The following is a 24,818-nucleotide window of genomic DNA, read 5'->3' as shown; positions in this document are numbered from 1 at the left end:
ACTACCTTCATTTTCCGTATTGGATTTTCAGTACTGATGATTTTACATTGGCAAGACATTGGGGCGAAAATGGTAATCAACTTCAGTTTAGAGTTCTGAGACTCTGAGTGGTTTCCAGAAGCAGATATTATTTCATAGGGTTGATTTCTCATCTTGATAGGTGGAGAGACCAGAGCACTGCGTTGATTGGCCAGGGGCAGTGTTGTGCAGGCAAGAGGGAAGTAAGCAGAGTCATCCATTGGTCAGAAGATCAGAGAGTACATCCTACTGGTGAAGGGGGCTGGGCGTTGAAGATGGATGACTGACAGATCAGTTATGGTCCCCTTGACAGCAGAGTTGAGATAACTGGGGTCTTCAAAAGGAAGACCTACTGGCATTAAACATTCAAATCGCTCCGTGTGTGTGTGTGTGTGTGTGTGTGTGTGTGTGTGGCTCAGCTCAATTCTTGCTGTGGCACACCATGGTGCATGGAGTCTTCCACCCCCCCCCCCCCTCCCCCCCCCCCTTCACTTGGTACTCTACTCCGCTTCCTGTCCTCTCTCACGTGTCACTTCCTCCTAGCCCCGTCTTCTGGTTGTCGTTGCTGTTTGATAAGTCTCTCAATCTCGGCCCCTAACGTCTGAAGATTATCCTACAGAGACAAAGGGAGAGAAGGACAGATCAAACAACCCATTGAACACATATTCTGGCCTGGACAGAGGTGGGCCATTGGGAGTCACCAGCCTTTCTAGGTCATACATTGTATAGGAGTAACGGGGAGGGGGGGGAGGGAGGGAGGGGGGGGGGGGGGGGAGCAGATGAGGTTAGTGATACAGAAAATGAGAGAGAACTACAGAAAGTGAAACAAGGAAAAGAGAACTAGAAGAGACTGTTTAGAGAGACCGAGAAAGAGACACTGAAAGAAGAGTGTGTGATATGGAGAGAGGGGGCAAGGCAGTGAATGAATGAAAGAGAGAGAGATAGTGTGTGTGTGTGTGTGTGTGTGTGTGTGTGTTTGTGTGTTTCACATGGTAGGGATGGATGCATAACGCCATAGTACTTTTTCCCATTAGACAGTTTAACTCCAGGGGCTATGGGCAACTCCTCTCTCTCCCTCCCTCTCACAGTGTATCCCTGTCCACAAAATCTCCTCAACCACTGATCTCTGCAGGTATAACTGACCGGATATCAAAGGCAGGTCATCCACATGGTTTATGACTGGGTGAACTCTCTCTTTAAGGCAAGGGATTAGCTGTGAGAGCTGACTTGAGTCTTCAGGCCTCAGGCAAGGTTACTCATCACGCGAGCGTAGTTCATCGAACCACCGCTGTTAGCTGGACTTGTTTCTAATCCAGCCAACATCATTCTTTAACAGTAAAGTCTAGCCTAGTACTTCTAGGGAGTTCCATCTTTCAGTGACAATGTGTCCTCACGCTGAACACACCATTTACTATTTAATTTTAGTCATTTAAGCAGACATTCTTATCCAGAACGACTTCATAATAATAGTAAGTGCATTCATCTTATTAATAAGTACATTAGTCTAAAGTAAGTGAATCAACTTTACAAAAAGCCATACCTCACACTAACAACTAACATAGTTACCAAACAATGAACATGCACTACTCTGCTTCGTCCAACAGACATACATGCATATCTGTCCCAAAACAGACTGAACACTCTCTACCGTTCTAAAGGCAGGCTGAACACTACTGAACACTCTCTACCTGTTCTAAAGACAGGCTGAACACTACGGAACACTCTCTACCTGTTCTAAAGACAGGCTGAACACTACGGAACACTCTCTACCTGTTCTAAAGACAGGCTGAACACACTCTACCCATTCTAAAGACAGACTGAACACTCCATTAGGAGTCACCAGCCTTTCTAGGTCATACACTGTAAAGATAGGAGTAACAGGACTTTGGGGGGGGGGGGGGGGGGGCGATGGCAGATGAGGTTAGTGGTACAGAAAATGAGAGAAAAGAGAAAACAAAAAGGAAGTGAAACAAGGAAAAGAGAACTAGAAGAGACTGAAAGAAGATGATATGGAGAGCAAGGCAGTGAATGAAGGCAGTGAGAGAGATTGTGTGTGTGTGTGTGTGTGTGTGTGTGTGTGTTTCACATGGTAGGGACGGATGCATAACACCATAGTACTTTTTCCCATTAGACAGTTTAACTCCAGGGGCTATGGGCAACTCCTCTCTCTCCCTCTCACAGTGTATCCCTGTCCACAAAATCTCCTCAACCACTGATCTCTGCAGGTATAACTGACCGGATATCAAAGGCAGGTCATCCACATGGTTTATGATTGGGTGAACTCTCTCTTTAAGGCAAGGGATTAGCTGTGAGAGCTGACTTGAGTCTTCAGGCCTCAGGCAAGGTTACTCATCACGCGAGCGTAGTTCATTGAACCACCGCTGTTAGCTGGACTTGTTTCTAATCCAGCCAACATCATTCTTTAACAGTAAAGACTGAACAATTTCTGCCCGCTCCTCAGACAGGCTGAACACTACTGAACAGTCTCCACCCGTTCTAAAGACAGACTGAACACTACTATTACTGAACAATATGCCCACAATAAACACTGTTAATGGGATAGTTCACTCACATTACAGAATCACATCTAGAGTAAGTGTTCATGGCTTAATAATTGCAAAATTATACAAAATGATAGTGGAGCTGTACGACTTGTTTGAAGTTACTTTGAGATGATTTTGAAAATACATTCAAAATATGCTAAAACAGGGGAGATGGAATTCTAGTTTTTTGGTATATTAAAAAAAAATACAGTTAGAGGGTAGTGACAGTAGCTTTTTGGGTGAACTATCAATTAAAGCGCTGTCTGCCATCTCGACAGCTTGGGTCACAGTGGGGATCCTCTGACCCACACACAGATTCTAGGGAAACTCTTTTGGCAGGAGAAGCACTTTTCAATGACGAAAATCAGTGGGAAATGTTTCGTTTTTGAGTAATAGCAATTGCATTAAGACTTCAGGACACACACGCACTCACTCGAACATGCCATGCTTTCTCTTGACACAATCAAGACTGACACTAGACAGACACCAAGCTGTCGAGATGAGGTTGTCTGTCTGTCTGTCTGTCAAACAGAAACATTATACTGAGAGCCTCTCTAAGGCACAGTGAGAGAGCCAGGGCAGAGATGACACCAAATGTCAGACAATTTGACTACTTTGGCAGGAACATTCGGTCAATGGGAGAATAATTTGTAAGCTCAGACGGGCACGACAGACAGACAGACAAATAAACAGGGGAGTGAGAGAGAGTGGGAGAGTGAGATGTGTAGGCGGAATAATTATGAGGGTTAACTTGAAGGGCTTTTACTACACTGCACAAAGAGACGGCATGGTGTGAGTGTGTGTGTGTGTGTGGGTGTGTGTGTGTGTAAGAGTTATTAGCATGAGGCGCCAAGCCAGCACACAATGATTATGATGTTTTTAAACAGCGTGGTAGTGGTGTGTTTGTGTGTGTGTGTGTGTGTTAAAAGACGCTGGCCCACCTTGAGTGTGATGTTCTTGAGCAGTGTGTCCTCCAGCACGGCCTGCAGCTTCCTGTTGATCTCCAGCGAGAGGTCAAGGGTCAGGCCGCTGTCGGCTGGGTGGGAGGTGTACAGAGAGGCCATGATGCCCCCCCGCCGGCTCAGGTTGGCTTTGTTAAAGTCTGAGGCCTCCGTGGAGAGGGCGCCCGTCTCCTCTCTCAGCACATAGCTCTGGATGATCCTGGAGGGGGGTACACACAGAGACAACTGTCCAGTCGCACACTTGACACTAGTATAATTAGGCGACTGCCTTCCCATCCGAACCAGCCGGGCTACCATTTTAAACTGATGAGCATACTCAATCAGAGCCGTAATGGCCACAGTTGCAGCTAAAAGGATAAAGATTACTCCACTAATGAAGCTGGTCACCGCAGTAGAGTGGGCTGCCAAGACCCCATTCAACCAAATCACTAACATCGCCAAAGAACACATAGGGGAAGACACTGCAGAACAGGTAAGTGTGTGTGTGTGTGTGTGTGTGTGTGTGTGTGTGTGTGTGAGAGTGTGAGAGAGAGAGAGAGAGAGAACCTAAGGGAGGGAGAGAGAATGTCACAAAGCTTAATTTATAAGTTAATTTTAGCGCACATTTGATTAAAAATGAACTTCATATATACTTTTAAAAATTAATTAAGAGCCTTTCTTTAAATTATGATTATAGCAGCGATAAGAAACCCAAAAGTTTTAAAAGGTAGACCTTTTTTCAATGACAGAAAGCCCACACGTACTGTGGGACAGAGCCCTCATCTGAAGTTTTAATAAAAGATAAAAATCTTCTGATTGAGTTATACCTTTGAACGGAAAGACAGCAATAAAAGCGGAATTTACTTGAAAGTGGCTCCATTTAAACCAAAATGGAGCTCGACCTCCCCAGCGTTGGCAATTTCAAACCATTATTGCTTTTGCCATTTATTGTTTCTCCTTAATATGCATGAAACAATTCAAAGTGTTTTTTTTTTTTTAAACCACGGTTGAGGAGCTGGGAAGAGGAGCAGAGGAGAAACAGAAGCCACCTTTTAGTTTCAAGTCAGGTTTCAGTGTTTCTCTCCCATAACTTTCCAATCCCCATCTATTTCCACTGCGATGACACATGTCCCTCCATGAACCCATCTACTTTTAATGGGTTCTCTACCCCGCCAGTCAAGACAATGAGTCTGGAGACAAAAAACCTGCAAAAAGATTTCAATTTGGGACTGGGGCCCAAAGGGAACTTTCTGAATATCTAATGTCTCTTTTCCTGAGAGTGTTATCGGGGTGAAACTACACGTCTTTGTTTTGGAAATCCCAACATCAATGACTTTTTCGATATAGCCTACCAATGCTTCATACAAAGTTTGGGGAACTTTCAGCTCCACTCTTGAAACTTAGGAATATGAACTTGAGCAGGGGCGTTCCACTTCAGTTCATGGGGGGGCTTAGGTTGTTACAGTCCAGTAACTGTACAGTTGTCTCTATGACTCATGAACTTCTCTGGGCTGTCCGTGCAGAGATTTGGCTACATTGTTACATTGTTTCAATTGCCTTGACATATCCACTGCACAAACTTCCAGCTCATGTGGAAATGATGTATTATTGACTTGATATAGTAATGCAATTGACTTAGTGCCAGCTAAAGTTTTGGTTTTGGTTTAGCCAGCAAGCCAACTCAACTTTTGATATAGAAGCCTGCAACTCAGTATTTGAAAAATATGTATTTACTATAATAAAACTCCGTTTTGATAATACATTACATAAAAACAACATTGCCAAAGGTATTTTTCTAAAGTTTTCTTTCTAAAGAAAGTGCAGGTCAATTGGCCACAACCTCACTGTATAGGATATGTCAAGATAGGAATGAAGAGCATGTCCTTTCTTGTTTGGGTTGTTCATTGATTGCTAAACGCACTGACCGATGCCACTGTTATGTATGAGTGAGTATGTGAGAAACTGTTTTGACTGTCCTGTTAAAGAGTTGTATGGAAATCGAACATTAACACTGCCTATTGTGACATTTATTGATAACAACCCAGAATTAAGTTATTTGGATCTAAAATGTAAGGATATTAGCTTAATTACCATCTTTTAGTATCTGGAACCTGATAAATCAGGAGAATGGACTCTATAGCTAATCAATCAATGACACTGACTGATCAACTCGAGAGCAGACAAGGTAAGTAACATGTAGACACTTCATATCTGAAGGAGTGAGGGTGAGGACCTCTAAACTACAGCAGAAAGATATAGAAATGTCAAGGTATATTACTTCACTGTGAGGGACCTGGTAGAACTAATTGGTAAAACTGTCTGTGAACCACCTTTGTGGCCTAACAAGTATTGCCTTCTGATGGTCTATGGGGGGGGCACAACACATAGCATTATAAATACACTCATTATGCATTATACACAGGGGGTTTATACTGCAGAGAGAGTTGCCAAATCTCTACCTCAGCGTTTTTCAACTCCGGCCCTGGTGACTTCCGAGGATGACGCGTTTTTTCAGCCTTGCACAAACAAACGTGATTCGTTCAGCTACCCTAACAAGGCCCTTGACCTTGACCTACTTCAGTCAGGTGTGTTTGTGCCGTGCTGGAACAAAACAAAATAAGAAATCCAGTCCCGGAGTAGAAAAACAAATGAACCCTTGGGGGAGCAATCAATCAATCAATCAATCAATCAAACCTCTGGGACGTTGAACAGCTAAAGTATTCTATGGCGCATATCACGATGAGAGCTAGCTGTGGGAATACTACCAAAAGAAGTCACCACCACAAACACACACACACACCAATCACGGGAGGCCAACGTGGATCAGACTTACCTCTAACTAGTCTCAGGGGTCCGATCTCGGACCCCAGTTCCATCACGACAGTATTTAATAAAAACAAAACAAAAAGTTACAGAAATTAAAAATGTAGCTTGGTGGTGCGGTGACAGGCATGCGGAGAGGGGAGACAGGCAGGGGGTGGGTGGCATATGCTGGAGCATGAGTCATCTTTATGCGTGTGTGTGTGTGTGTGTGTGTGTGTGTATACTCTTCTTTGTCACGAGCAGTGGAGCAGAGAGCGATTGCGAGCAGCAAAAGCAGCAGATCAGACATGCATGAACAGGATGCAGCTTTGAGAAAGTACATGTAGGGCATATCCTGAATAAATAAACCATACAGGGCACAGAGCTTCGGGCTGCAGAACAAGCACATCCACTGCAATAGGGAGGGACGAGAGGCAGAGAGAGATCCTGTCCAGTTGTTGAATAGGACACCCATTCAAAGTTAAAATGGCTTCCTTTTTTTTTTGCCAATTCAGCTGAGAGATGACACTCAATCACCAAAGACAACCATGGCATGAGATTGTTTTGTTGACATCCAACAACTTCCCCTGGAGGCCTTCTCTTCAGTGTACGATAGTCTTAGATTCTAGAACATCGTCCCGTCCTTCCCGAGTGAACACGACCACTTGCCGGGGTGGGAAGAACGGAAAAGATGACCTTGCCAGTTACATTCTCTGTGTTTAACATGCTCAGCCATTTTGGGTTCCACATTTGCCTGACTGACTGTTATGATTCTAATTTGCGGTTAAGATTGACGAGATCTCTATCAGGTCTCTTGAGGGGCATCAATCTATGATCATCAGACAAGCAGAGGGCTCATCACATGGTTATTATCTAGAACTGGCACCACTCCAGTCAAGGCTAAAGATCTATTTATTTGATTTGATATTTAGTTGTCATATTGATGTTGTCAGCTGGAGTTAAAAGGTGCAGTCTACCATAAATGTCAATGGCGCTAGTAAGTCCAGAAATTCCTCGGAGCGTGAGCTAAGGAATGCAGCCTACGTCATTTCTTAAGACTTATATTTCATGGCTCAATGGAGTGAGAAATGGACTGATTGTGTATATTATTAATCCTGTCATAAACCACCAATGTACGTTCATTTGACAAGCAACTCAGCTTCCGATATTTGGCTTTAACTATCGGGGTTGAATGCATGTTCCATTTCCCTTCCACAGTCCTTGGGCGCATGCCTTTGGCGGAGATGGGTTGCGGGAGATAGACAAGGACAATTGGATTTATCGCCCGCTTCAACTTAGCCTTGAGTTATTACCTGCCAAAATCAGCCGTGGAAAATGGCCAGAGGTTTTTCCCTCATGTCTACATCATGTTGTTTATCCCAGGTAACATACCGTACTGTCCCCTATAGGGATGACCCGGTGACCTTGAGTTGGTCACCATACTGTGTGAGAGAATAGAACTCCCTCTCTTTCGGTTACTCATTCTCGCTCCCATTCTCTCCTTTGCGGTCATTCTGCCCTGTACATTATGTTGTTATCCCAAAGGGATAGGGACAGAAAGGCAAAAGGGACAAATTCACATCAACTTGCTGGATAAGATACCCCCCGCTTAGCTTAGATTTAACCCAGCTAAATTAAGCCTAACCACCGTGGGATTCGGCCTCGATTTTAACTTATGAATGTAGGTTGCGGCTGGTGGATACGATCCAAGCATATAGAACGAGAGAGACAGGAGAGAGAGAGAAAGAGAGGCCATCTTGGAAGAATTCAATTAATCTAACAGACAAGGGTGCAAGTATAACGCAGTCAAACACATACATTGTTTGTGCCAAGCGTAACACATTATTTCATATATAATATCATATATTGGTGGCGACAGACAACGTTTTACTTAACCCATTGTCATTTCAGAATATTGAAATACAAATTCAAAACATAAGTCTGACTAGCCCTTCACCCTCTCTCAATAGCCCGGCTACTGCTAATGTATCAAGTTGATAGTGGACATGGTCTCTTTAGTTAAGAAGGTGAAGGTGGGCATGAATAAAGATATGACATCATTAAGCTCCGCACTAACGCATCACTTCCCCCTGGACCAGCCGGCTATAAATAACACTGACAGAGTCTTGTCTGTCAGGAGAGGGGATGAGTGTGTGGATCTAAATATTTCATGAGTATGTGTGTGTATATACTTGGAAATGTGTGTGTGTGTGTGTGTGTGTGTGTGTGTGTGTGTGTGTGTTATGCCTCCCAACTCATATTGCCTGACTCGCCGATCATAATGAAAGGAGTAGGATGACAGAGAGAGGCGGAGAGGGGGAGAGAAAGAGAGAGAGAGAGATGGGGCGGGGAGGGGGGTGGGGGATGGTGGGGGGGGGGGGGGGTGACAATTGACCTGCCAACATTCACCCAGACAACACTGTCAACAGCATCAGAGAATCCCCCCAAGATTTCAGGGTAAAACCGGCGTGACGTACGAGTGACAGCCAATCAGAGCAGAGGGACAGGTCTCGGGAGGCTGAAGCCAGGCAGGGGCGAGATGAAAAATGTGAGGGGACTTGCAGCTAGCTGTTAGTGCCACGTTTTGCTATGCCTCCGCTGGCAATTAGCCAACAGTTAGCTGATAAGCCTCTGCTAGCCAGCAGTGTCGTTTTTGCTAGGCTGCTTCCTTCAGCCGTTAGCATCAGACTCTGACGTCTCTGCTAGCCACGTATCGTGTAGCATACTTTAATATAGCGTCTGCTATACGTGCTATGCTTTTCCTAGCTGTTAGCATCATATCTTACTCTTCCTCTGCAAGTCATAAGCACCATGTTTATCCATTACATCCTGCTAGGTTGCTTCTACCAGCTTCTAGCACCAGACTGTCCCACGCCGCAGTTGCAGCAACATATTTAAAACACATCCACCCATTCCAACCGAAGCAAGTTGACCCAACAGTCGGTAAAAAAAAAGGAGGAGAATCCAATAGTGAGCCAACTCGCAAAAAAAAAACCCCAACAACCTCAAAAGGTTTTCTTATGTCTCTCTCCTCCGCTTCCTCTCTCTCTCTCTCTCCCTCCGTCCCTCCGTCCCTCCACCACTCACTTGGTCTTCCTGCGGATCTCCTCCACTAACTGCCGAATGTGGTCCTCCATGAACTCGATCTTCTCCTGCTTGCGGGCCTGGGCCTTCTGCAGCCGGACGATGCGCTCCACCAGCATGGCCTTGTCCACCTCGGGGAAGCTGTCCACCACCATCACAGACGGGGTTCCAGACTGGCTCTCTGGAGAACGCTCGTCCAGGCCTCCCCCGCCGCCGCCGCCGCCGTGCCGGGCGTTCAGGGAACCTTGAGAGAGAGAGGCCGCTTTTGAGGGGTTAGGCGACAGGACTGACGCGACACCAGTGGTCACCAACCATGCGCCCACAGCTCTCTAGGACCATGGTTGCTGACCAGAGTTGGGAATTGATTGACATCTTGCGGTCTTTGAATATCTAAGGCTACTAGATAGGAGAATACCTGAGGAGCTGGAGCGACTGCCCATGCTGCTGACGTCACGATCGTTGCCCCCGTTCTCCACCTGTTCCAGCCTCTTGCGGGCTGGTGGCACACAGACAGGGGAAACAGAAAGGTGCATTAGACTGATAACCTCTAGGCATGGTGTGTACACACAGACACACACACAGACACACACAGACACACACACACACACACACACACACACACACACACACACACACACACACACACACACACACACACACACACACACACACACACACACACACACACACACACACCTTGATTTGGATCAATCAATCTTTGTACTGCTCAGAGTGACATCCCAGTGATGGCAATTAAGCTTACAAGCAATGATACCTTCCCGAGAACCCCAGTACCTGTACTGCATGTCAACTACATTCAAATGAAAGCTTTTCTCATCAAAAGGTAGGATGAAGCTTAGTTCCCAGAGAGGAGCAGCAGAGAGAGAGGCTCTTTAAAAATAAGTCCATGTCCTTCCCACCGTCATAAGAATGGGTCCCTAGGCACGCTCTGGTCCTCCTTTCTCCTTCATCCATTCCTAGGAGCTCAATCCCTCCTTTCTCTCTCCTCCACCTCTTTCTTTATCGCTCAAGTGTGTGGAGCAGACTCGTGACCTCCCAACAGCTCAGAGCTCACTAGTCTGTAGTCACAGGCATTGATGCAGCCCTTATCTGCCAACCCAGACTTTCTATCAAAGTGTAATAGTGTTACACACAGACCAGAGGTTCTGGGAAGCAGGACTACATGACAAGTGAAAAGATATGTTGTAGGATAGAGGGGAGACAGCCTACTGAATAGTGAGTTTGACCTTGCCTTAGCATTCTTGGTTAGACTGGAGTTGGTCTCTGATCTCGTCTTTGACACTTAGATTGTGGATTAGTTTCTGCATGACCTTGTATTAGCTACTTGGTTAGAGTACGGTTGGTTTCTGACCTCGTCTTCGCTGTTTGGTTGGAATTTGGTTGGTCACAGACCTCGTCATAGCTGCTTGGTTGGAATTTGGTTGATTTCTGACCTCATCCTAGCTAATTGGTCATAATGTGGTTGGTTTCCGACATTATGCATGCTGCTGGGTCATACAGTTGGTGTCTAACCCTTTGTTATCTGCTTGGTTACTAACCTTGCCTGAGCTTCTTGGTTAGATTGTGGTTGTTCTCTAACCTTGAATCAGCTGCTTGGTCAGGTCCTTGATGTTGGCCACCTGTTTCCTCTTCTGAGTGACCAGTTCGTCTCTCAGCTCCTCCACGCGGGTCTTCAGCTGGGCCATCTCCGTCTGCAGCGCAGTCCTTTCCGTCTGCGAAACATGGACCTCTTCTTCCCTCAGGGCCTCAGTCTTCCTCAGGCGCTCCGTCTGCGTAGCGCAGGACCAGACCAAGAGAATGACACATTAGCTCAAACAGATACTTGAACTTGGGAATACTCCTATGTAACGGCCACAAATTGGACCGCATCCGTGTCCATTATATTGGACAATGTGTCTGCTGGAAGTGGCTAAACATATGGACTTAAAAAGCGTCTTGGTATATCGACTGGAGTATGTGGTCAATCACATAATATTTGATTTGAGAGTGAACTATCCCGTTAAGACGGGAAAGTCTAGTTTGATGTGGTGTGGTATGTAAACTGTAAATCTGTAAACCTCAGGTTCCACAGCTTTTCCACAGCATCTCACCGATTCAGCCAATGATATCGTTCTCTGTGTCTCCTCTAGTACAACAGTAACCACACAGAGTAGTTCCCCTGGACCAGGAGCCCACCCTTGCACGAGTCACTACCCTGCTGCCTCTCATCTCACCTGGTCAGCCAGTGCTCTCTGCGTCTCCTCCATCCGCCCCTGGAGTTCCATGTTACTGGTGCTGAGGCGGTCCAGCTGGGACTGCAGCCCGTTGCTTTCCGACTGCAGCTGGGCGTTTTTACTGGTCAGCTTCTCTGTGAAGCCCAAGAGTTCCGCCTCCCGTGTGCGGCTGCCCGTGACGTCACTCTGGAGGTCGTTGTTTTGGCCGTTCAGACTTTCCACCTCCTCACGGAGACTGGCCATCTCCTGCTCATCACTGAGAGATACACACATACAGCATTAATTAACACACTAAAAATATCTTATTTACACACCCATATTGTTTACACACACACACACCACAGACAGTGTGAGGAAAGACCATTTCAATAATAATGTCTTTTCTCTCAAGTTCCTTCCTTTTCCGATGTCCCAGTTGTCCTTGAACTAACTTGCAAAGCTTTGATAGGCGAGAGAAATGGGACCAAAATACAACCTCTACCGCACGTGTTCACACCTTTCCAGAGCTGTCAGACCAATTAGGATGGAATTGGCCTAGAATACCTCCACAAGGTCAAACTCAGGGCCCCACCAAAGGAGGAGCATAAGATACAAAGTTGACAAATGTATGAGGGTGTGTGTGTGTGTGTGTGTTGCATTAATATGGGGTAACACACTCATATGCAGGTGACACAAAATGATCAAGCAGGACTTATAAAGGGCCCCTTATAGGGCACACTGGCACAGGATGGCACAGGATGCGATTCCTACCTATTTACAGTGTGTATTTCTATACCCCAACATTGACCCCATGCACCATAGTTAAAACCACACCTCAAAAGAGTGCAGTTCAGATCCAGCTCTTGGAGAGTGGACCTCTAGGGTTGGTTTAACTATTTATAGCAACAGGAGGTCAGTGGACTGGAGGCCTCCAAAGATACCCTAATGAGAAGCACTGCCTCTTTAGTCCTTTAATCAGAGGGACGGACACTACTCCAATGCAAAGTGAGTGTGTGTGTGGGTGTGTGTGTGTGAGAGTGAGTGAGATTCAGAGTGTTTGACATTACACCCACCGTAGTTAAGTACTGTATATAGGGCATTGTATATCGAGAGAGAGTGTGTGTGAGTGTGTGTGTGTGTGAGTGTGTGTGTTCTCTCACCGTTGGTGCTGCTCCTCCAGTGTGTATATCTCTCCCAGCTTGTCTCTCTGTCTCTGGATCTCAGCCTTCTGTCTGTTGATGATCCCTCTGTAACTGGACAGCTCGTCTTCCCAGCGGGGACGCTCCTCCTCCAGACACTTCAGCTATAGAGACAACACACACACAAAATTCATCTATAGAGACAACACACACACACCAACTATAGAGACAACATACACAACAGAAGTCATTCTCACACACACACACACACACACACACACACACACACACACACACACACACACACACACACAGACACACACACACACACAGACACACACACACACACAGACACACACACACACACCTTGGTCCGCAGGGTGGTCAGCTCATCCATTCCCTCCTTGAAGGTCCTTTTTAGTTCCTCCAGCTCTTTGGCTTTCACTCGGTGCATCTGTCAATCACACCATGGGACAGTGGACACACATCAGCTTTCCACTCACTTGTGTGCTCTTGTTTAACCAGTTCACCTCACTGACAAATCTCTACAGTTCACCAAAGGTCCTGAAGAGCAACTGGGTGTGCAGACTTTTGTTCCAGCTCAAAACAAAAAAACACACTTACTTCAACAAATCTACTAATACACATAAGATCCAGTCAGGATAATATATATATATATAGATATACATAGATATATATATATATATATATATATATATATATATACACACACATTTGACAAAAATAAATCTGGGTCTCTGTCAATACATGAATGTGTTGAACATCTGGTAGGAATACACCAGGTTTAAACAGGGAGTGAATGACACACATTTGAGTGGGGCAGCAAAACGCCAACATTATAGCAACAGGCAGCAAACAAACACCGCCATAAAAACAATCTTCCCCAAATTCTATAAATGGCCTTTAAACTAAGCAGCCTGGGATTGCCATGGCAACGGGCCATTCGTTAAATAAGGGGAGAGAGGAGAGGAGGGATAGGTGATGTCTTTTCGCTTGTTGTTGATGGCTTGATATTGATCATTTCTCAAGTGTGATTCCCCTGGAAATTGGGCGGATTGAAAACAGGGCAGTTTGAGTGTGTCCTTGTTTGTGCGTGTCTGTAAAAGTGTGTGTGTGTGTGTGTGTGTGTGTGTCAGACCTCCAGCTGGTCTGTCTGTTCCTGCTTGTGTTTCTCCAGCTCTCCTTTAGTCTCCCGCAGCTTGGCGTCTAACTCATTGGACTTGATCTCTTCTGACTCCTGCGACAGAGATGGGAGGAAGGGGAGAAGGAAAGTGGGGCCGAGAGAAAGAAAGAAGGTGAGAAAGAGAGAGACCAAGAGAACAGAGACAGAGAGACAGAGAAAAAAAAAAGAAGTAAATCAGGCTCAAAATCATTGAGTTCCAGCATGGCTTGATAGCCCTTTACTGCACTCTAGTGGACCAACAGAACAGAATTGCTTCAAAATCATCACTCCATGGTCTGGTTTTTTAAACATTACTATCCCCACACGCACGCACGCACGCACGCACGCACGCACGCACGCACGCACACACACGCACAGACGCGCACGCACCCCTACACACCTGATATGTTCGGATCATGTCCTGACAGTTCTTCCGGATCTGTTCAGTCTCTTCCTTAGCCTGAGTGAGTTTTCCCGTGGTCTCTCTCAACCTGTCTTTGGTCTCCTGTGGATGAGAGAGAACAGAGGACTCACAGTCAGCTACGCAACGTAGACACAGTAGAGTAGAGACACAGTAAATTAGAGACAGCAGAGTAGAGACACAGTAGAGTAAAGACACAGTAAATTAGAGACACAGTAAAGTAGAGACAGAGTAGAGTAGAGACACAGTAGAGTAGAGACACAGTAGAGTAGAGACACAGCAGAGTAGAGACACAGTAAAGTAGCCTACTGTACTGTAGGTGCCAGCAGATGTTAAGCTGTGTTACATCAGCTATCACTTTTTCAGAATGTTGCATACACTCTGCTTCATTAACCCCCCCCCCCCAAAAAAGCAATTCCAATGGTTTTTACAGACTTGGTCTAAATGCACAGACACACAATTTTCACGACCCAATCAGGCAAAATGAGCTTTAATATACTGTTCCATTTAATACTGGGTCTATAATGGCAGTCACTGCCGCACATTTCCTCTCTGCAATTCTGAAATGACCCAGTTTACCGTTGGAATAAGAAAGGAGGAGTGTTTATGATAAACACTGCAACAGCAGAACGCCTCGTTAAGTGTCGTTAGTGAGTCGTGCCGTTACCACCAGTTTCATTACGCTTCGGGAATTGAAGCAACATCCATTTTTTGGGTGTTCTACAACATTTAATGACTTTTTCTAAAAAGGGGAACACTACCCCAAATGTACCTGTTTTGAAACAGACTGATGATATGGTCAGTCAAAAAACAAAAACAAAATAACCCGTTTTGGAAGGCATCTGTGCAGAGAGGCCATCATACGAACAACACCTTGTTTACTTCCTGGAAAAGTCTTGCTGCGCAGTGAAATGTGTTATGAGGGACACCCCACCCAAACATGTCCCCGCTCTAGAGACGCGTCATCTCCTTTTCAAAGTCATTGCCGACTAACGAGAGGATCTCCAGCAGTCTTACCTTGTGGCCATCGGTCTCGCTCTTGAGCTTGTTCTGGGCCCATTTGACCTTGATCAGGTGAGAATTGATCTCCTCCTTCACTTTCTCCAGCTCCCGACTCAGCCTGGTCACCTCCCCCTCCTAGGAACACAAGAGAGATGGATGGTTAAGTATTTTGACAAAAAAGGCTTTTTTTGCCCTTTAATTCGCTGAAGGTTTTTACACAATCATTTTAAGTGTTGTGCAACTTTTATCACTGATATTTTGCAACAACAGATTAATCATTGACGCATCCGTTGGCGGGTGATGCGGCTGTACGTGGCGCTATGTTGGCTGCTATTATGATGTGCCAGTGTTGCCTTTGCAGCAGTGTGTGTGTGTGTGTGTGTGTGTGTGTGTACATGCTTGTTAGCGTGCACATGTATCTATTTACGTCCCTAACTTGGGATCATGTAGCTGCTGCAGCCTGCTTTTCTCCTGGGGTAGCTGGTTGTGTGTGTGTGTGTGTGTATAAATCCCTGCCTTGGCATCATGTAGCTATCGCAGCCTGCCTTTCTTCTGGGGTAGCTGGTTGTGTGTGTGTGTGTGTGTGTGTAAATCCCTACCTTGGCATCATGTAGCTGCTGCAGCCTGCCTTTCTCCTGGGGTAGCTGGTTGTGTGTGTGTGTGTGTGTGTGTGTGTGTGTGTGTAAATCCCTACCTTGGCATCATGTAGCTGCTGCAGCCTGCCTTTCTCCTGGGCCAGCTGGTTGCCTCGGAGCGCTTGGCGGTCCACCTCTTTGGTAGCCTCCCGCAGCCTCTTCTCCAGCCCCTCCTTGTCCCTCCGCAGGTCCAGCGCCTCCTTCTCCCCCCGCACGTACTTCATCACCATGGCCTCTTTCTCCTGGCGCGCCTCCTCACACTTCTTGCCTGCCTGAGAAGGGGAAGGGAGGTGTGTTAGCATACCTTGGGTACGTATACAGACATTAATGCACACATAGATGTGTTCAAGGACAACCAGCGGTCACTCAAATGCCGTGGTGGTCACATGCTCTCACACATACGTGCAACAATCTATCACTACAGATGCCATCTTGCAGACCCTTCGTAATTCCAGCAATATCAGTCTGGCATTGCCGACAGCGTAATACATCATTGGTGACTAACGAGCAACACGATCGGAAGACAATAATATCAACAGCAATATCTAATAGCAATATCTAAGAGGCAGTTTGTCTTCACTGGATGGCTTCATTTATTGTGAAGAACTTCACTTAATTTCCATATATATTTCCATAGATATCCATAGACAGTATTTGAAAGCATCCCGACTTTGGAGGATAGTGAATTAGTCTTGCGTCATTGGTTACACTTTGAAATATTAAAGAGTAACGGCCCCAGTTTGCTTCCCCTAAAGAGCACTGCGCAACACTACATTTTTTTTAGGGGCCATGGACCGTTAAGTTGGTAATTTCGTTCAGCAAAGTTTCTGCTAGTGTAGAGGCAGAGGGGGCAGGTCTCTGGGCAATGTGTGGGTGGAGGATAATTGAATATGATATAAAGATGTCCTCACCAAACCAGGGTTTCACTGCCAATTTCGGAATGGATAATCATTTTGGACAAACAAAACACCCATACTATCATTTGTAGCTTTTGGGAGTGTCTTGTGACACTGCAAGTAAACGAAACATCAACCCACCAAACCTTTCAGATGTAGAGCCATCTTCCCGTGTGACTGATTGGCTAGCTTTTTATATGTGAGCCAGAAAGACCCTCAACCATTGGTCATCCCTCTTTCTCCTTACCATAGAGACTTTCAGTGAATGGTCAGAATGTTTCCACAGCCATACAGTAGCTGCCAGCTGGCCCCGTGACAGCAGGACACTCTCACACAGGTATGTTTGTTTCTCATGAGAATGATATCCCCCTTATGCTCTCTCTCAATCTGTCAGGCAACGTAGACACAACATTATGATACTAGCCCTAGACAGCTTCCTCTGTTTGCACAAGCCCACAGGTTACCAGGAGTGGGGACCAGTATGATTAGAGGTAGAGAGAGAGAAAGAGACACAAGGGGTTGTCTAGATAGTATAAGCAATAAGTAGCCTTGCAGGCCAGACGTGTTGCCTCCCAAGAATTGCATATAGTCCCGTCACACCGTCTGACCTAACTGTCTTCTGTGTTTTATAGACGGATGGGGAGGGACATACACACGCAGGATATCCGGCTATTGTTATTCGCCTTACGAATCTGGTTGTGCATTCCCCCACCCCCCACCCCAGAAACAAAATGAGTCGCTAACCTCGAGAAGCTTGCCGACTTTCTGTACCAGCTATAGAGATTTATAAAGAATCATTTCGATTTATAGAGAGCGCAATTTCCAACTTCATTCTGAGCCCCATCGGTGTCTGTCTGTAGAAGACCCTACCCGGAAGATTTCTTTCTCCCTTCTCAAGGCGTACCGCGTTAGCTGATACGGATGGCTCGAGAGTAAGCAATAAGCAAACTGGCGAAATGTCCACCTGGTGGCAAGGTGGAGCTACTACCATCTTGCTAAAAAGCACCTACCAAATCTTTTCAGGTGTATCTAGGGCTAGGAGTCAATCAGGTGAGGAGAGCCGGTTTAGGTGATAGGGCTCCTCTTGACATGGGGTGGTATTTACAACTAGATCATTTAACAAAAACTGCAAGACAATGTCCTATTATTCAGTGAACAGTCAAGCGTAACTGGTTACGCTTCCAAAACTGAGGGTTGCAGCCTGAGGGTCTCAAACCAGGTGTGCAAAAAAACTAAAGAATCAGAGTAAAAGAAACATCCATTGTTCACTACCGCCCTGCTCACCTGCTCCAGTCTGTAGGCCGTCTCTCTCTGCATCTGCTGCAGGGCGCCCTTGGCCGCATGGTCCTGGTGCACTAGTCTTTCCCGGGACTCCTTCAGCTCCATCAGCAGTTCCTCCACCCTGGTCTCAAACTGGGGACAGAACAAACAGACAGGTTTGACTAAGCCTAATCTTGATCTTGTCTGGGCCTAATCTTGGGAACGCTGTCTAGCTCTGTGAGATTAGATTGAGCCAGAACTGGGTTGACCAATACTTCTCTCACACTCCTGTGCCAAGCTGAACCGCACTGTGCCGGCTCAGATATGTACTTGCATTGTCTATTTCTAGCAACGCCTGTGGGTGCTTAACCAGGTCAGTGCAGTACAGCTCAGCAGTAGTGAGAAAAGGGTGCTTACAACTCCTCCACCCTGGACTCAGACTGGGAACAGAACAATTAGACAGGTTAGACAGGGTCATCAGACCTGGGTTAACCTGCCTGATGGGTGTGTATGCATACTTGGGGAAATGACAGGCTTAATTCAAGACAGGTAGAAATGTTGAGGACTGGCAATGCTTAGAGACACGTGTACCAGTATAATACTGCCATGGATGACACCTCCAAATTATAGAGTACTATGAGACATTAAAAAAAGCTTAGCAGTTGACAAAGTTTGACTGGATATCATCTACAAATGCCAGTTGTTTTTTTTCCAACATCAGTGAATGTTTCACCAAATGTGTTAAAGTGATGTACAGTAACCCCACATGTAAAGAGCAGGTGGACCAGAGACAACCATCAATGTACTCCCCAAAATGACCTCACCACTGGATCTGTTGACTGAATTTACCATGGTAACAGTGGTGGTAAGAGACACACAAAGAGGATAATTGTTTCTCGTGATGGACAGTTGATAAGCATTCGATAAGACAGCACACATGCACACAAACACACACGTTTATTGCCACTACTCTGACGAACGCCAGTAGCTTTTGACGCATTTGCGATAGTTTCCTTTGTACCAGCTGTGTACCTGACGTCTGATTTCAGCCCTGGCAGTCAGGCTTTGTTTGGCCGCCATGGTTATTATTACCGGTTTGACGGGGCCCGCTTCTTGATCAAATTAGGTTGTAATCTCACTGTGAGCAGGACTGCTCTAAAACACAACACCATTTGTCATTTAATGACACAAATCATAAACCACTCAGCGATGGGAAATGGGCTAGGTACATGTTCTTGAGAGGCTAGAAAGCTTGGTTGAGCTAACCTATTTTCAAAGTAATTTATTGGGGACAAGGACAGCCATTTCACAACACCATTTTCTGGTGTAAATAAATTTCCCCCCAAATCAGTACATTTCCTTAGCCTACCGTTCCAGGACAGGTAATGACTAGGTAGAGATTAAAATGAGTTAAAGGGACACCTAAAACTAGCAGCCAATCCAGCTCTGTCCTCGATTTCGAAAACAACCATTGGTTCAAGGGCTGCAATAACAAGTTGATTCATATTGATGAGGGCCTATTGCCTCTATCAATATATGGGATATTGACTGATATTGCATCATTAGGCTACATATCTTTACACAAATGCAAAAATAGAATCATTAAACCTGAAACTGAAAAATTGGAGAATGCTGCTGATTGCATTTCAAGAGAGGTCTTCACTAACTCTGAATAGAGAGTACTAAAGTGTAGGGCTGGGCGATATTGGCTGAATATTATATCACAGTATCTTCTACACTTTTTACAATATGAAGGTATTGGATGGTATTTTTGGTTTCTTAATAATTAAAGTTCTAAATATGTGTAATGTGTATGCAGGACTCAATGCATAGCTCATTTCATAGTGCATAGCTCATTTCATTTAATTTGTATAGTCAAATGCCATACCACAGCGTGGATCGCACCGTTAACTGTTAATCTGTATACCGCCCAGCTCTGCTAAAGTGTTCAGCGTACCTTCTTGATGGTAGCCATGTGTTGTTTCTCTGTCTCTGTCCTCCTCTTCAGCTCCTCCCTCATGGTGTCCTTCTCTGAGCAGATACCCAGGATCAGTTCCTGGTGCTTCTTGTTCTCATCCAGCAGCCTGAGAAGAACCAGTGCTTTCAGTACAAAGCTTCATAGCCCCTAGGCCCCTTTTTTTTTTACATTTCCTCAATGGATCAGAAGTATTCACATTGCAACCCTCACATGTTGACTCTTGCCTATTACCTAGCTGTTACCTGTTAGGTGGCAATGCATCACCCATGGGCAGGGTTTTCCACTCACGTTGAAAAATGCTTTGAGGCCTACTGAAAAAGCCACTCCTTTCATCTACTTTACGTAAGTGGACCAAGCAATAGGCATGGTACCAGTTTCTGCATTCAACAACGCTAGTTATGTAACTCAGATATGCTCATAGCAAGCCTAGATTTACTTCCTGTAAGTATCATGGTGATGTGTTTTGACACAAAAATGTCATGTATGAGGATGTCTATGAGGATTGTATGTAGAAAGCAATGATATTTTAGGACCATGTCAATTGTGGACAAACTGATTTTAGCGAAACATAATAACCCTTCCTAACTTTGATGTCATGTGATCATCATAGCCTACCTCTTGACCGCCTTCTCCTGCTGCAAGTACTTGAACTGGGCGCACTTCTCAAAGACCACCATGGAGCCTTCCTGGTCCGTCTGCATCCCATTGACAGGGGGGCACCCCTTCCGGCCCATACCCCTTCCCTCGGGCAACTGGCAGGACAGCAGCTCTGCCTCGAGCTCATCTAGTAGCGACTCCTGGGACACCGAGCGGTGGATCTGAGACATGAGCTTACGGCTGCAGTCTGTGTCATAGGGGCTGGATGAGCAGTTGGAGTCGGGGGCGGTGTCAACAGCTTGGGGAGGAGTGGTGCTTGAAGGAGTGGTCGGGCCGTTGGGGACAACGGGGTCTTGTGTTGAGTTTGTCTTTGAGGGGGAAGGGTCCACAGAGCCTGTGAGGGGGGCGGGGGATGAAGTTTCAATTGCTCCATCAACAATAGTGGCTGGAGATTCAATGGAACAATCCAGAACAGAGGATGAGGATTCTACCACCGGATCCAGGGTAGCGGGGGGAGGTTCTTTCACCTCCTCGGAAACCAAGGGTGAGCTTTCTATTGTCCCCTCTAAAACAGAGGATGAGCTTTCAACCACCTCATCTAAGTTTGTGGGTGGAGGGTCGAGAGGTCCACCTGCCCCATCTAAAACAGCAGGCGGAGTTCTAGCGTCTTCCATGGAGGCTGTCCCACTGTCACAGCTGGTGTCCACATCCACTCCCTCCTCTCCACTCTCTCCCTGCCTCTGTGTTTGGGTCCCAGGTTCAGTCTGTGTGTCCAGCTGTGTATCCGTCCTTGGTTCTATTGAATCCCCACTGTTGTGTTGTGTCTCATCTCCTTCCAGGCTGTCCAGATGTGGGTCTTCTCCCCTTTCAACACTGGTCTCCTCCTTCTTTGTCATGTTCGTCCAATTGCTGTCCATCATGCTGACCTGAGACAATCCCACTGGTGGGGATTTGACCTCTAACCCGTCGGGCAGGTTGGTGGCTGAGGCAGGGTCAGGATGCTCCATGGTCTCCCTCAGCTCCACACCTGAGAGAGAGAGAGAGAGAGAGAGAGAGAGAGAGAGAGAGAGAGAGATAAATCAGTCAATAAGGACCAGTTTGTTTACATTCTGCAGTTTGCAAGTTGGCTAACTATGAAGACACTAGCAACACATCAAATTATCTGGTTTCCCAAAAGGTTCTGGTAACTTAAGCACTGTATTTGTAAAAAGTGCTATTGAAATCCATTTGACTGTGTAGTTACTGCATGCTAACCTGGATCATGTTTGCCACTCATGCTAGCCAACTAAAGCACTTGGATGATACTCTTGACCGCGCCCCTGGCCCTAATTGATCTCATAAGGACCAGGGGGGGTAAAGGAGGCTAAAAGCCTGAGTTTTAAGCACCAAATAGGCCTGGAGTAAGCTTTGTTGAAGCCCACGCACAAGCGCTGTGGAAAGCCAGCTACTGATACCCTGTATTTGACGCACTTCCAGTCTAAATGACATTAAGCACGGCTGCAACCTGCACAATGGCCCTCTGTGACCTTTGATGGAGTAGATGTAGCAGTTTTGCATAATGCCACTTCCTTTTTACAGTAACAATCAGTCAGAATGTTGGGGCTTTAACTTGGCTCCAACCGGACTAGTAATGTAATGCTGACTATTTCACACATGTAGTATCACATAAACACATCGATACACAGTCTCACATACATGGGCCACAGCCTCACTCATTCTCTCTCTGATAAACACACTCTCTCTCTCTCACTCTCACTCTCACACACACACACACACACACACACACACACACACACAATGCAAGGAATGTGTGGTGCTGCCAACGACATGGGTGTGGGCAAACATCACCAATACCAGTCCTACACCTTGGATGGACTGCAGTTTCAATTCATTCATATTCATTGAGTGAAGCAGGGAAGGTTGACAGTACACAACAAGCACAAATAACATGATACATGAATCAGAGCCAGGTCTTGTTTTCTACTACTTAGAATGAGCCAGCATTTGTTAGAGTAAGTGTATGTGTCTGTGGTAATGAACTTTGGCCAGGAACAATATAAATCCTGATAAATCTTTACAGTAAGGCTGCCTCAAGTGTTCCCTCCAATGCTCCATAAAAACACAGTGTACACAGTGTAGCTATTGTAACAGACTAGGCCTACATGATAAACAACATTGTCCCCCAGCTCACAGAGACATGTTAATTAGTCAGGCACTTGCACTGTGCTGACTTGGAATATGGAATATGTCAGTGAGAAGTGATAAAGACATACTGTTCCAGGCATTCGGACTAGCCTATACCACTATACCATACCCCACATACACCAGCCTTCAATACCTTAGTATTTAGCTGGTTAAGTAAGGTGAATTGAGATGAGATGGGTGGGGCAGGGTGTGGAAGTTTGGCTGTAACAGCTCCCCCCAGATTTAAAAGTAAAATCTTGCTCCTCTGCGTGAAAAACTGCACCATCAGCATTTACCCTAATTCATTGCTGCAAAAAAAAAAAAAAAGGACAGTACACCTTTGCCAATCATTTCACGTAAAAGTCCTCTGGAAAAGGGGTGCCTCATATACTGGCATAGGTCTTTGGAGCATGGCTCTTGTGGTTCACTCATCTAGTAACTGTATCATGTAATGAACAGTGGTAATTCAGATTCAGCGTAATGAAAATAGCCAAAATGGTTAGGGTCCCTATACAATCCAGATTAGAATAGACATAAATATCCGATCCTTACTACACATGATATTGCAGTTGTTCCTACCTGTCTTCACGGCGGTCACATAATCATGGCAGTACACAGTACACGCCCAACTATAGTATAGTATAGCTATTAATCAATGTTTGGCTAACGCTTAACTTGAAACGTCAGCTTGATTGAGAAGAAAATGACTGATCTGATGTTGTCATTGTTTGACAGCTGATGATGACAGCTAGCTGACAGCATAGATTAGCTCGCTGGCTAACTAATCATCATGAACCAAGCCAGCGGATTATGAACACATTGTGACAGTCAGTGACGTTACCTAACTTTGCTTACTACTAGATCGTATTTTTGTGCAACCGATTTCCTTTACAACAATCAGAGGGGCTTAACTTGCTAGTGAGCTAACTTATCTGCTACCCATAATGTTAGCAAGTGCTAGTACTAGTAGCTAGCTACCATTTAATGAGGCCTAAGGTAGCAAGATAACAAATCAAACTTGTTATAGCTACTGTCCATAGTTTCCTATGCACCCACCTTATAGGATAAATCCATGATCTCGTAAGTTTCGAATGTAGCTAGGGTAGCTAGTAAATTGAAAATGATCCCTTCCTTGATCGCTCAGTCCAGCTGGGTATCTTCCCAATTTTTTTGCTTGCTTGAGGTGACACATCAACAAATATGGCCGCCGTAGGAGAGGAAACTGCGTGAACTTCAACCAATGATGGGCTCGTCTAGTTGTGACGAGTGGCCCGAGAGAAGCGTCAAATCTTCCTCAAATCCTCCTGTCTCTGTTTTTAGTGCATTAACTTACTTGTGTATTATAATTATGAATCATTATTAAGTCTATGGTTCAGTCATTTTTTCCCAAAAGTGTAGTTTCTTTTTCGATTTACTTCAATTATTTTGTCCACTTGAAACTCAATGAGCTGACTTAGAAGTACAGTACATATATGTTAAGGCTTTGGACAAAGTCATTGATTTAGTGGTAAACCTTTTTTATTCTCTGCATACAAAAACAATTACTTCTACAACCAAATTGAATGTCTTTTTACTTGAAGTACAATATCTTTTAAAATCTTTGAAGAAAAAAATATTATAATCAAATCATAGTATCATAATCAAATCTGTACACATAACCCAGGAAATATCTTATGTTTATGTATTTAAAAAGAGCTAACATTAGAAACTAACTAACTCATACTCTGATGGTTCGTTGTGTAGTTGCCCCCTTTGACGGGCATCAAGCTCGCCAAATGTGCCTTGCAAAAAATAAATAAACGCACTTTTGAAGTACCCAAGGGGCCAGGGTATACTGCAAAGCAAGCTAAGGGTCTTTGGTCAAAGTTAACTCCCTTTACTTGCTATTAAATTACTTTGCAAGAGACATTCGGCAAGTTGGA

The 24,818-nt window shown here is 45.3% G+C and overlaps 1 protein-coding gene across 2 annotated transcripts; it reads right to left on the bottom strand.

Annotated features, from left to right (window-relative positions):
* Positions 1 to 342: 342 nt before the first annotated feature.
* Positions 343 to 24,084, bottom strand: ccdc186 (coiled-coil domain-containing protein 186). Of its 2 annotated transcripts, none has more exons than XM_083687442.1 (16): positions 23,953 to 24,084; positions 20,731 to 21,739; positions 20,095 to 20,221; positions 18,162 to 18,290; positions 16,041 to 16,253; positions 15,362 to 15,481; positions 14,324 to 14,428; positions 13,900 to 13,998; positions 13,108 to 13,194; positions 12,762 to 12,904; positions 11,623 to 11,878; positions 10,989 to 11,178; positions 9,804 to 9,884; positions 9,392 to 9,650; positions 3,503 to 3,722; positions 343 to 631 (listed from the first exon to the last, which is right to left on the bottom strand). In XM_083687442.1, the coding sequence occupies exons 2-16, from the start codon at positions 21,717 to 21,719 to the stop codon at positions 548 to 550; spliced, it is 3,102 nt and encodes a 1,033-aa protein (XP_083543568.1). In that variant the 5' UTR covers positions 21,720 to 21,739; positions 23,953 to 24,084; the 3' UTR covers positions 343 to 547. The 2 variants fall into 2 exon arrangements, with proteins under 2 accessions (XP_083543568.1, XP_083543569.1); XM_083687443.1 differs by having other exon boundaries at positions 9,392 to 9,632.
* Between the last annotated feature and the right edge of the window lie 734 nt (positions 24,085 to 24,818).

The sequence above is a fragment of the Argentina silus genome, assembly GCF_951799395.1.
Source record: "Argentina silus genome assembly, chromosome: 16".
In the NCBI taxonomy this organism is placed as follows: Eukaryota; Metazoa; Chordata; class Actinopteri; order Argentiniformes; family Argentinidae; genus Argentina; species Argentina silus.
Note: the sequence above shows the minus strand (reverse complement) of the source record. Positions and strands in the feature narration are given on the sequence as shown.